General features: G+C 38.9%; 1 protein-coding gene across 1 annotated transcript; it reads left to right on the top strand.

Annotated features, from left to right (window-relative positions):
- Positions 1-445: 445 nt before the first annotated feature.
- On the top strand, positions 446-11985 carry KLHL31 (kelch like family member 31). The gene is made up of 3 exons (XM_008921276.3): positions 446-646; positions 2937-4140; positions 5986-11985. The coding sequence occupies exons 2-3, from the start codon at positions 2969-2971 to the stop codon at positions 6716-6718; spliced, it is 1905 nt and encodes a 634-aa protein (XP_008919524.2). The 5' UTR covers positions 446-646; positions 2937-2968; the 3' UTR covers positions 6719-11985.
- The last annotated feature ends 206 nt before the right edge of the window (positions 11986-12191 follow it).

The following is a 12191-nucleotide window of genomic DNA, read 5'->3' on the forward strand; positions in this document are numbered from 1 at the left end:
CCCTCTGACATCTTCTGCCAGACCAAGTTGCTCAAAGTGCCATCCAACCCAGCCTTGAACACTTCTAGGGATGGGGCATCCACAGCTTCTCTAGGCAACCTGTGCCAGTGCCTCACCATCCTCATCATAAAAACTATCTTCCTTATATCCAATCTAAACCTGTCCCTCTCCCTAACCATACTGGCTTTCATCCAGGCTCCCAGCTTTGAGTAGGGGAACCCAGTGGCTCACCCTACACTTACCTGAGACAATTACTGCCTGCTGTGGAACTACCATCTTCACCTTCCCTTCCCTTTCCTCCCCTGTACCTGTGCATTTGCAGGGTCCAGGCTTGTACTCCAGATTTCCAGTGGCCAAGCAGTCCAGGAAAGCTGAGCTCCTGTGTCTGGGCAGAGGCAGGGAGCAAGGCATGGAGAGGAGGGGTCATTTTAAAGAGCACTCGAGCGCAGGCTCCAGTCTCCTTTGCTCGCTGTGACAGCAAAGTATCTCATTGGAAACCACAAGCTGGGACTTACCAAGTGGCCTCTGACCTTTCTCTCTCTTTTTTACCACAATTACTCACTTTTTGTGTTTGCATTTTCCAAGGAAGACGCATTTTCACTGACAGCTTCTTGGACAGCTCTGGAACGACATTTTTCTGAGGAGGGTAAGGGGTTTTTAACTCCTCTGTTTGATAGTGTTTAGAGGGTAACATTTTAAGGGGGGGAGAGGTTGGTTGGTTGAAGGCATTGTTTTGGGATCCCAAGTAATATTTGGCATGAGTTGTTCTCAAGTTAAAATAAATTAAGTGAAAGCAAATAGAAAACCAAATCACCCAGGGTTTTCAAAATTAAGAAACCTGGTTTTATTATAGGATCACTTTATTTGTTTCACTGGGCTTGCATGTCCTGTCAAGTGCTTGTACACTATACTGGCTGATGAAATTTATGGTGATGAAAAAGTGTTTTTCAAGAAAAAACTTTGGGTAGTAAGCATTTTTGAACAGAGCTTAAAATGCCATGTATTTAAATGGGTTCTGCAATGATGCAGTGAGGCAATAAACATTAAGTGCTGCATGTATTGAAAATTTTAAGTTACGGGTCTCTAAAAATACTCAGAACAACAAGATACGACTGCCAAAAGAATATGCCCTTGCCAGCTTTAAAGTTGTGGCTATTAATATGCAAAGCTAAAACTCTATGTAGAACATACAAACACATCCAGAAGTTTTGTTTTCCTTTTTTTTCTGTGTGAACAAATATACACGACACTTGCAACATTGCAGGTTTTTTGCAACAAAAGCTGTGTTAAACAACCAAGTATTCTAAAACACTAGCTATACCTTCAACTGAACCTGTCTTAAAATGGCAAGCTGCTGGGAGGTTGCTATTCTGGGACATGACTGTGATAGGTCTCAACAGATGCAGCTCCTGGAATGCAGCCGGAGCAGGGGGAGCCGGGCAGCAGCTGACCCCTGCGCTGGCACACTGGCATATCAGGGATCGCAGCTCACGTCAGCACAGCCTGACACTGATACTTTGGGCACACATGGCTTTCTCCCTTGCCTGCTCTGCACATGGTCATCACCCAGCAGCGGCAGCAGAAAACTCCTGGTGCTCACAGGCAGCAACCATTCCTTTCTATAATTAAATTATCATTTTGTTACATGCTTAAGGAAGAATTGATGCGCTGAGATTCTAGACTGAAATATTACTGAAGTCTGTTTATTATCTACAATAAAACTGTAATTAATTATCATTAATTAGCATTTCTTCATGTTCTGGGTTTTATGACTGCAAGGATCACAAAGAAAATTAACGTGTAAATTGTTTTAAAATCAGTGAATATATTGGAGATAAATGCTATATTTGCATCTATTTGAATGCTGATCTCAGTTCTGTTTAAACTGTGTTACTGAAGGTCAGTGCTTTCCTTCGAGTATATTTGCACATATATATATATATTCGTTTGAAGCAAATCCTTTGAAGACTGCTTTGAGGCTGTCTTACATTGCATTTGACAAAAATGTGGCTCTTCATTTCAGTAAGAGCTGGAACTTGCCTAGAGTTGATATATATTATTTAAATAAATGTGTTCTAATATCACTGTATGGGACTGATTCTTACCTTGACACATATAGAACTTGGTTAAAGTAACACACCCCAACTGAGTTTGCATGACATTTTTTTCAGATAGAAGTTAGACATCTTCTCCATAAATCTCCACAAAATCCAAAAAGTAGGATTATAGATTTTGAATTACTGATGCTGAAAAGCAAGCAAAGTGTGCTATGTCTAGCAAGTATTTGCATGTCTGACATGGAAAAATAGAATATCATCAGTTTACAAAATCAAAAATTACAAAAACATGGAATCAGTTTGGAGCAGATCCTAAATCTAAAATCATTATGACATCATACTAAAATCTACTTTCTCTTTATGTCTCATCTTGCTTTTTTTGTCTTTAAGAATTTCTCCCAGTCTTAATATTTCCCGGTCCAGTTCTGAACTCACCTGTAAGTCTGTACTATCCCTGGAGTAAGTTGGGGGCCCATATTTTTCCAGTGCTTCTGGCTAATGAATTCAGGTCTAGAACCTGGCTAATTTAAATACATATTTACAAAATTTTACATACTGGCAAACTCATTTGGAGAATTTAACTCTTTGAACGTGATGATAACAGGTGAATGTTAATTTGTGGTCCTGTTATTTAAAAAAAAATAAAATTACTTAATTACTTGTAGATGCATTCTTCACAATTTAAGTATTGATTGTTAATAATAAACAGCCACACTGCAATCTAGAACAGAATAATAGTTCTTAGGAAGATAGATTATTCTGTGTGTTTGGTTTTGTGGCATTAGTATGTATTGACAAAGATTAGATTTGTTGCACAATCACATAGCTATTAAATTTCACAACTGTGGTGTAGCTCTAAACATTTTAATTTAATTTTAGCAAGCTCTTGGCTGTGATATTTCATTGCAGTCATGGCTCCTAAGAAGAAGAATGTGAAAAAGAACAAAGCAGATGTCAATGAAACTACTATCATCGTGGAAGATGGCCCCCTCAGTAAACTAAATGGCTTGAATGGACTCTTGGAAGGAGGAAATGGTTTCAGCTGCATCTCATCTGAAGTTTCAGACCCATCATATTGCCCAAATCTCTTGGAAGGTCTAAGTAGAATGAGACAAGAAAATTTTCTGTGTGACTTGACTATCAGTACCAAAACCAAATCCTTTAGTGTTCATAAGGTGGTGATGGCTTCAAGCAGTGAATACTTCCACAACATCTTAAAGAAAGATCCATCCACTCAAAGAGTGGACCTCAATGATGTGTCCCCCTTGGGTCTAGCTACTGTTATCACCTATGCTTACTCTGGAAAACTTACTCTCTCACTTTATACAATAGGTAGTATTATTTCCACAGCAATTTATCTACAGATTCACACCCTTGTAAAGATGTGCTGTGATTTTCTAGTCCAAGAAATCAGTGTTGAGAACTGTATGTACATTGCTAATATTGCAGAAACGTACGGACTAAAAACAACCAAGGAAGCAGCACACAAATTTATTAGAGACAACTTCATTGAATTTTCAGAAACTGATCAGTTCCTAAAACTTACTTTTGATCAGATTAATGAACTTCTTGCAGATGATGACTTGCAGTTGCCTTCTGAAATTGTTGCATTCCAGATTGCAATAAAATGGCTGGAATTTGACCAAAAAAGAGTAAAGTTTGCTGCTAATCTCTTAAGTAACATCCGTTTTGGTACCATCTCAGCCCAAGACCTTGTCAATTATGTACAAACTGTGCCAAGAATGATGCAAGATGCAGACTGCCATAAGCTCCTAGTGGATGCCATGAACTATCACTTGCTTCCCTATCACCAGAATACACTTCAGTCCAGAAGAACAAGGATCCGTGGAGGTTTCAGAGTCTTAGTTACTGTTGGGGGACGCCCTGCTCTAACAGAGAAGTCTCTCAGCAGAGACATCTTATACAGAGATCCTGAAAACGGATGGAAGAAGCTAAGTGAAATGCCTGCTAAAAGTTTTAATCAGTGCGTCACAGTGATGGATGGATTTCTTTATGTGGCTGGTGGGGAAGACCAGAATGATGCCAGGAACCAAGCCAAGCATGCAGTCAGCAATTTCTGCAGGTAACTGGTTATTTATTTAAAAGAGATGGAGGTATCTATTCCACAGAAGGTAGGCAGATAGACTACGCTGGTTTGTGTCATGTAACATGAACCACTCAGATAAAGAGAAAGGGGACAGTGTGGGGGAGGTATAGATGCTATTCTAAATTAAAGTCTGAATGAACAGAAATATGTAACTGGAGTTACGGCAAAAAACTTCACCATGATTGCGCATGCACAATCAGAAGTGAGGAAAACCTGAGAAAACTTACTCCAAGTAGAGGAAGTAAATAGGAACATAAATAGGAAGTCCTGCGATGTTCTAAGGTACCATTAAAATGCACCAAAGCAGACAAGGTGAGAGTTTTCAAATTTTTAAAGCCTTAGATGTCTCACAGAAAGGTCTGAAAAACACCTTTTAGGTGTTAACTTCTAGTTTTAACTTTCTATGCACCATCTACTGTATTTTCAACAGCTTTTATAGTGTATTTCATACCCCTTAGCTTTTTATTAGTATCAAGAGTTTAGAAACAGCACCATTGCTTGAGGGCTTCTACAATGTACTCCGAATAACACCTCACTTCTGAAATATTGCAGTTCCAATCTACAGCCATCCTAGGACTGCACTGGTGGTAGCAAGGTCAGAAGAGTGCATAGGCTAACATACAATAGTCAAATGGGTGGTACTAGTTTTTAAATAGTTCAACCTGAAAGCTGACAGCACACAGCAGCTTGAAGGAAAGGCTGGAGGTAAAAAATCTCAGCTTTTTGTCTACTAACAGACTATGGATATACAATGGCAATACACAGCCACAGTCCTACCAATGGTTCCTTTTCTGCTCCCAGAAGGAACAGTCAACTTCTCCTGAGGACATCAACCAACATACAAAGTTAATGAATGAGGAACCTTCTCTAGATCAATTTTATTGTGTAATCTACTTAGTCAGAAAAATATATCACATAAAAGAGATTATGCTGTTGCTCTCCTGACCTGCTGCCTTTAAGCTGTGCCTCACATTCTCAAAGGAGCACACCTTGTTTGTGAGGAGGAGGTGGGGGAATCCTCATTGTCCATGGCTGAATGGATTCTGCTCCTTGTTGTGCCGTTAACCTTGAGCATGTCAAGTCACATCAGTATGTCTGTGGACTTGCAGATGACAATGCTGAACAACAGCTAAAAATTAGTGCTTACTTTCCCACAGTCTTTTTCTCAGTGATTTTCTGATCCCCTTAGCATGCAACAGGAGAAGTATGTGGATCTAGTAATGTACCTTACTCAACATCTTCAAGAGTCATAATTTGACATTTCCTATTTCAAAATTGCTTAAATATCAAGGACGAGGAATGTTATTTTAGATAGGAATGGTGTTAGAAAGCACAGATGCTCTTTTCTCATAAACTTTACTCCATATGAGTGGCAGGGAAAGCACACTCACCCTTTAGAAAGTACTAAGAAGATGCAAGTATAAATCACCAACTAACATTTTTTAATACTCTGAGTAAATTTAGACATCTTCGCTGTAGGTGTAAATTGCAAAAAAAAAAAATTTAAGTTTCTATTGTATCTTGAAAGTATCTCTTCCCAGTATTCTAATGAGATTATTGTACAAAATCAAGTTACATAAGAATTAGATTTACTTCATTGAAATAATAGGTTTTAACGACACAAATAGATTTTTCTCCAATCAAAACCTGAATTTATTTGGAAATTTAACCAAGAATACCAGTTTCATTAGACTGACTTTTCATAGGCTAAATAACTAACTAAAATTTTAGCAATTTTGCTCTTGCAGCAGTGACATGGGAATCCTGTACAGTTTAGCAGAGCACTATGTGAGACTGTTACCCTCTTTTTAATGCTTTCAGATATGATCCTCGTTTCAACAGCTGGATTCACTTGGCAAACATGAATCAGCGGCGCACCCATTTTAGCCTGAATGTGTTCAATGGCCTCCTTTTTGCCGTGGGCGGTCGCAACTCTGAGGGATGCCTCTCCTCTGTCGAATGCTACGTGCCCGCAACTAACCAGTGGCAGATGAAGGCGCCGCTGGAGGTGCCCAGGTGCTGCCACGCCAGTGCCGTGGTGGATGGTCAGATCCTGGTCACGGGAGGCTACATCAATAACGCTTACTCTCGCTCAGTGTGCATGTACGACCCCAGCAAAGACAGCTGGCAGGACAAGGCCAGCCTCAGCACCCCAAGAGGCTGGCACTGTGCAGTGTCCCTTCTGGAGAGGGTCTATGTCATGGGTGGGTCTCAGCTGGGGGGGCGAGCCGAGAGGGTTGATGTTCTCCCTGTGGAGTGTTACAGTCCTTACACAGGGCAATGGAATTACGTGGCACCACTTCAAACCGGAGTTAGTACGGCTGGTGCCTCCACCCTTAATGGGAAAATTTACTTAGTGGGTGGCTGGAATGAAATAGAGAAAAAGTACAAGAAATGCATTCAGTGCTATAACCCAGATCTCAATGAATGGACAGAGGAAGATGAGCTGCCTGAGGCCACTGTGGGCGTATCCTGCTGTACAATATCCATGCCCAACACGAAGACAAGAGAGTCCAGGGCCAGCTCAGTCTCTTCTGTCCCGGTTAGTATTTAAAGACAGGTCTAACCAGCAATAAGTTAAAAATGTTTACCAGCACAGCAGTATAATTAACCCTTTAAGTAGAATTTTTGTGCTTATATGGAAAAAAAATAATTGGCTTTGCAAACATTTTAAGAGTGCAAACTGGCTGGTTTTCATGAACTTTAGTACAGGTGGTGTGAAACAGCACATTCGGGATAAGATCAATTTTCTTAGCCTGAAGAGAGAGTTAACCCATAGCTGCAGGATTTCATTCTCTTTTTGACTGCCATTGACTTACTATGCTATCTGTGGCATATCATTTCATTTTTTTATGCCTTGGTTTGCTTACCTGTAAAATTGAGATACACTTGCTGTAGAAGATTGTTATGAGGCTTTTTAATACTAAGCTTTAAATGCTTTCAGAACCCAAAAGGAAAGTCAAATATGGCTAGTAATATATCTCAACATAGATCAGAAATGGGCAATTCATCATAAAATTGCCATAAAATTCACCAGTTTTTCATTTTCTAAGCTTTTTTTTTTTTTTTTTGACAAACAGAAGGGAAAAAAGGCAAACCAAAAATATAGCATATAGCATGTGCATACTTTCCTTTTGGGGCAGCGGTGTTCACAAAAAAATTCTCAAAGCATTTTCTCCTTCAGAATTTAGGAAGAGAACTTCATCTTCTGCCATGAAACCCTTTAATTTTTATATCAAATGCTGTGACATGGCTTTCAAGACCTGAATCCACAAAATACCTTAACTGCTGTAAGCACTTTGGGCCAGCCCCAAGAGCTACCTTGGGTGCCAGATGGCTCCCCCAACCTCTGTTTATACCAAGGAGCAGACCCACCCCATCTTCCTCCTCATGCCAGGGAGACACCCCTGTCATTGCAGGTGGGAGGCGCAAAGGCCAGTCCGTATGACTCCTCCTGTTCCTGCTCTTCCCATCTGTGTAGAAATGTATGTCTGGGTTATCTTCTCATCTGAGAAGGTCCTCACCAATGCAAGGAGCTGGGAGCTGCTGCAAGGGCAAAACATGGAAGTTGAGTTCATACCAGGAGACATCGGGGGCTCATGGCATCTGAATATGGAGAAGATGCACAGAGCAAACTCTCTTAGTATTCTGGCAAATAACTGGAGGATATAATAAAGACTTCAGGATCTGCCTTTAAGAATAGGACATGTGTGGAAAACTGAATCATGGGAAAACTTTCCTTAATAGGAACAAAGAGATACCTTAACACCTGTCTTACCAGGTGTGGGCACAACACCCAAAGTAACCTTCTCCTGGACATACCATTATGTATGTCCTTCTGAAGCCTTCATTACAGCCCTTTTTATGGAGATTTTATTCACATTATTCCAAAGGCTAGACTAACACTCTGTGTGTTGAAGTCTGTGAATTTTTCCCAGTGAGTGGAGTCTTTACTCAACTTGGATTACCTTCCAAGAACTTTTCCTCCTGACTTCAGCATGCACTGGGAGAGTTAAGCAGAAAATCTAATCCTATTCCCATAGCCAAAAGCCCATCATGTCCCCTGAGGATTTGATACCAAAAGACTGCTGTCAGCACAAAATTTCTACGTCCTTTTGTTTGGGGAGGAAATAGGGAACACAAGGAATTAAAATGACTTAATATAACCAAAAGGGCAGCAAGTCACTCACCTTTTTCTAAGGTATCCAGAGATGGTATGTAGAAATTTAAAAAACAACTATTCTGGCCTCAGATCCACGTTGGATAAAATTGTCATGAAATTGTCATATGCAAGTGGTTTGTTTTTTTTTTTTTGGAATTCAGTCTCAAAGTGCTATGAATAGTCAGATGTTGCTCCATGCTTTCCTATTTGTGAGCAAACACTTCCTGTACATTGACAACCATTTTGGTTTTGAGTAGAAAGTTATTTGTGAATGATGGGCTAAGTGCAATGAAACTAATTTCTACTACTTAAAGGGTTAAAAACTTTGGGGGCCAAATCCTTTTCATCTTACTCACAAAAATGGTTCCATTGATTTCAGTGGGACTACTGAATAAGATGTACAGGATTTTGAACTCTTGGCCAAATTCTCGCAGAACAGTAGATAAAGATGCTTGCTAAAAGTGTCATACCCAGAAGGAAGACTGTCCTCTGCCTCCACTGCCCTTCACCACAACAAATCCACGAAGGCATGTCCTAGGAGCCAAATACCAATGGCCACGTGTTCCTTCTGTAGCATAAGTTAGGTATGTACTTTAGGACAAAAATCCTACACAGATTAAGAAATGTTATTGTTATCAGTATAACACTTCAGGGTGGCTTTATATTATTTTCTCTAAACATCTGTTTAGGCTTCAACTGCACATTGAGCCAGAATTTGGCCCTTGATATGTGACACTATTAGCTGGACTTAATATTATGTTGATCATGCCATGTACTGAGCTATTTGTGATATTTTTATGTATGATCTTGTATTGTTAGAACTGTGAAAATTATTTGTATGGTGTGTTTTATGGGACAGTGTTCTTTCATTGTCCAGTACTGCATTTTCAATCTTCTGATGTTTAATAACAACATGTCAGTTGAACTCGAAATATTGTATATCCCCAAAAGAAGTTTTAAAATACAGTTTAGGAAGTACTGTATACATTAATATTAAGTAGAACAGAGGACTTCTAACTGTATGAGATGTAGACTGTTAAAGCACTACAAGGGTCTTCTTTAATGATATATTTGTAGTAGTAGGAAAAAAAATATATAAGCCATTATCCTCAGAATTCCTTATAAAATGCCCATGCATTTTATAGTCAGCATCTGTGCTTCAAATTCAAATCTGAAAAATAAGCTTTCTTCAGTCTGTGAGTGAAGCAGTTGGCTAAGGTTTGTTTTCTTGTTTATTCATGATTGTTTAGGCGCATGGGAGAGTGTGTTACAAGGTTGTGAGGGAGGAACTTACTGTTGTAGAGTTGTGCCGAAAGGAAGATGTTGTGCTTAGTTCTTAATTGAGATGAGATCATGATTGTTTAACCTCTTCTTAAAGTTAACCTTCAAGATCATCTGTGGATCAGTCAAGAGTCCAGTAAACTTAAATGCCAACTTCTAGCTGGTCAAAGAGGGAAGCAGATAAAATTAACATCAACAAAACCAAATGAGGTGTTCAAAAGTGCTTTGTGTTGAGATTTTTTAAATGGCAGTTTTTGCAGGAAAAAGTATGTGATAAATGAAATGACTGAGTAAGACCATGCTTTATATTATCCTGAAACCTAGATTAGTTTATCTCGTGATTGTAACTCTTCCCAAACCATAGTGGTTTTAGAGGGAGTTTTTCCTTAGTAGCAGCTGGGTTTGGTAATTCTAGTTGCAAACCCAACAGTCACACAAACAGTTTTATGAGCATGCGCACCTTCTTGAATTCAGTGGGGCTTCTGCTATATACAGTTATTCTCATGGATTTATATTTGGAAAATTAAAATACAAGAACTAAATCCATGAGGAGACAAACATCAATGTTAGTGACAGCCAACATGAATGTATTAGACTGATCCTCAACATGACCATTCACTTACCATGCTGGCGCATGACATTTTTTTGAGACTCAATTACCCCATAAGGATATTATTTCCTGGGGAATTGTTGCTCAATGAAATCCTATGTATGCTCCAAGGATTTTTATGCAACACACAGGATGGGAGATGCTTGAGGCTCCAGTTAGTAGAAAGGGGAAGATCGAGACACTTATAACAATCAGTAGACTGAGATTTTGTTAGCAATTCTCAAGAATGTTTGAGAAAAATGTGCTGGAAATAAGCACCTACTTCAACACATAGCTTTCTATAAGCAGCTTTGCTTATGTTGCATGACTGAGATGGGCTCCATGACTGAGATTTTTCTAATGAAAAGCAAGGCTCAATTTTCAATTGCCTGTAACTTCAGTTCTCATTTGAACTCAATTTTCAATCCATTTTAACCTATTTACCCAGGCTGAGAGATCTTGTTCCAAGTCTGGATTCACTCAGAGAATGCGATTAAAGCCAATAGTCCTCGTATAGTTCCTTGGGCTTTTTGCAATTATCTTCTCATCTTTTTGCATAAGTACTCAAAAACATTGTAATGCACAGATTTATACTTTGATTCCTCCTTGCAAGAGGAAGATCTCTTGTCTCTATTAGTTTCTCTTTTCTTATCCATAACTGAGTGACTAACAGGGCACCAAAGGAGATGCACAGATGTGAACAGCACATAAAAGCTCTGATTTTAAAAATCTCATTGCTGGTGGCCACAATAAAGAAAAGGACACACTCTGAAATGCCTGCTGAAAAGAAAAGGGTGAAAAATTAGTTACTGGTGCTCATTTGCAAGTGTGACGCTGCTCAGAACTCTGTTCCCAGGAATTTCCTAAAGAATAAAGGAAAATAGATGCAATTCTATATAGCTGGTATAGCTGGTATAGCTGGTATGAGAGATTTGGTTAATGCCATATGAGTCTTGCCATGCAAAGGACATACTTGTCTCAATGAAAATTTTCAATAACAATATAGGCAATCGATAAACTTATAAGAAATATATAGTCAGTTTCTGTTGGTAGAATGGGAACACACACACTTATATAAACTGGATGTTATGCTAGTTGCAGCCTTGGCAGTTTTTTTGTCAACAAGAAAAAATATTAACTTATTTGTATAAAGCATTTTCCTAGTTTGTTAAGTGCTAGACATATTGCTTATACAGAAGGGTTTTCTAACTGTACAGTTTAAGGATGGACTGTGATAACACAAGGGAACATATTTCAACAGAAAAAAAATCTGTAAGTGTAATGTGAGAATGTTACTACTTAAAAATTAAAATTTGTAGTGCAGCAGTTGTTAGGAGGAAAACAGCATGTTGGTATTTTTCATTGTGTGCTTTAAATAAAGCTGGCGACACATGGTGCAAACCAATTATTCATATTGTAAAATCAGTTGGAAACTGCGAGACTGTATGTCTAACGAACGCCTGGTTGCAGTTGAAATATGCTTTGTTTTCTGAGCCCCGGGCTGATCCTTGCTTTCATATCAGCCAACTGGAATGTTTGTTACACCCGGACTGTCAAACCACCTTCACAATAAGCTGTATAGTGTGACACTGGAGCCATTTTTATCTTTTCTATTTCATTACAAGGACAACAACTTGCTTTTTAACAATAAATTTCACAGTCTTTTGTTGTAATCAAAACAAGAAGTGATGATAAATCAGATGTCTGATTAGTAACTGAACATGTTTTCATTTGGATTGTATGAGTAACAGTATAAAAAATAAAAACATCTAAATTTCAAGGAAAAAAATAGTCCAGATTCTGAAGAGCAAATAAGTTGAGCCACAGATGAGAGGATCTGAGATGCCAAAAATCATTCCACATGTTTTAACACCAAGGGCTTGTTTCAAAGTGTGATTCTGTAGATTTGGCAGATGTCACAACCTGAAGGGTTACCCAGCCTGCAGCTGTGCAGAGATCATGACTGTGCATTCCTAGGATTCTGTAATACACAAG

This window comes from Manacus vitellinus, unplaced genomic scaffold (genome assembly GCF_001715985.3).
Source record: "Manacus vitellinus isolate BGI_N305 unplaced genomic scaffold, ASM171598v3 scaffold_4_pilon, whole genome shotgun sequence".
Lineage (NCBI taxonomy): Eukaryota > Metazoa > Chordata > Aves > Passeriformes > Pipridae > Manacus > Manacus vitellinus.

Excerpts from the sequence above, each read along its gene's own strand:
- KLHL31 (XM_008921276.3), top strand. The coding sequence starts at position 2,969 with ATGGCTCCTAAGAAGAAGAATGTGAAAAAGAACAAAGCAGATGTCAAT. Across the intron at positions 4,141-5,985 it reads GCAGTCAGCAATTTCTGCAG|ATATGATCCTCGTTTCAACA; the intron begins GTAACTGGTTAT and ends TAATGCTTTCAG.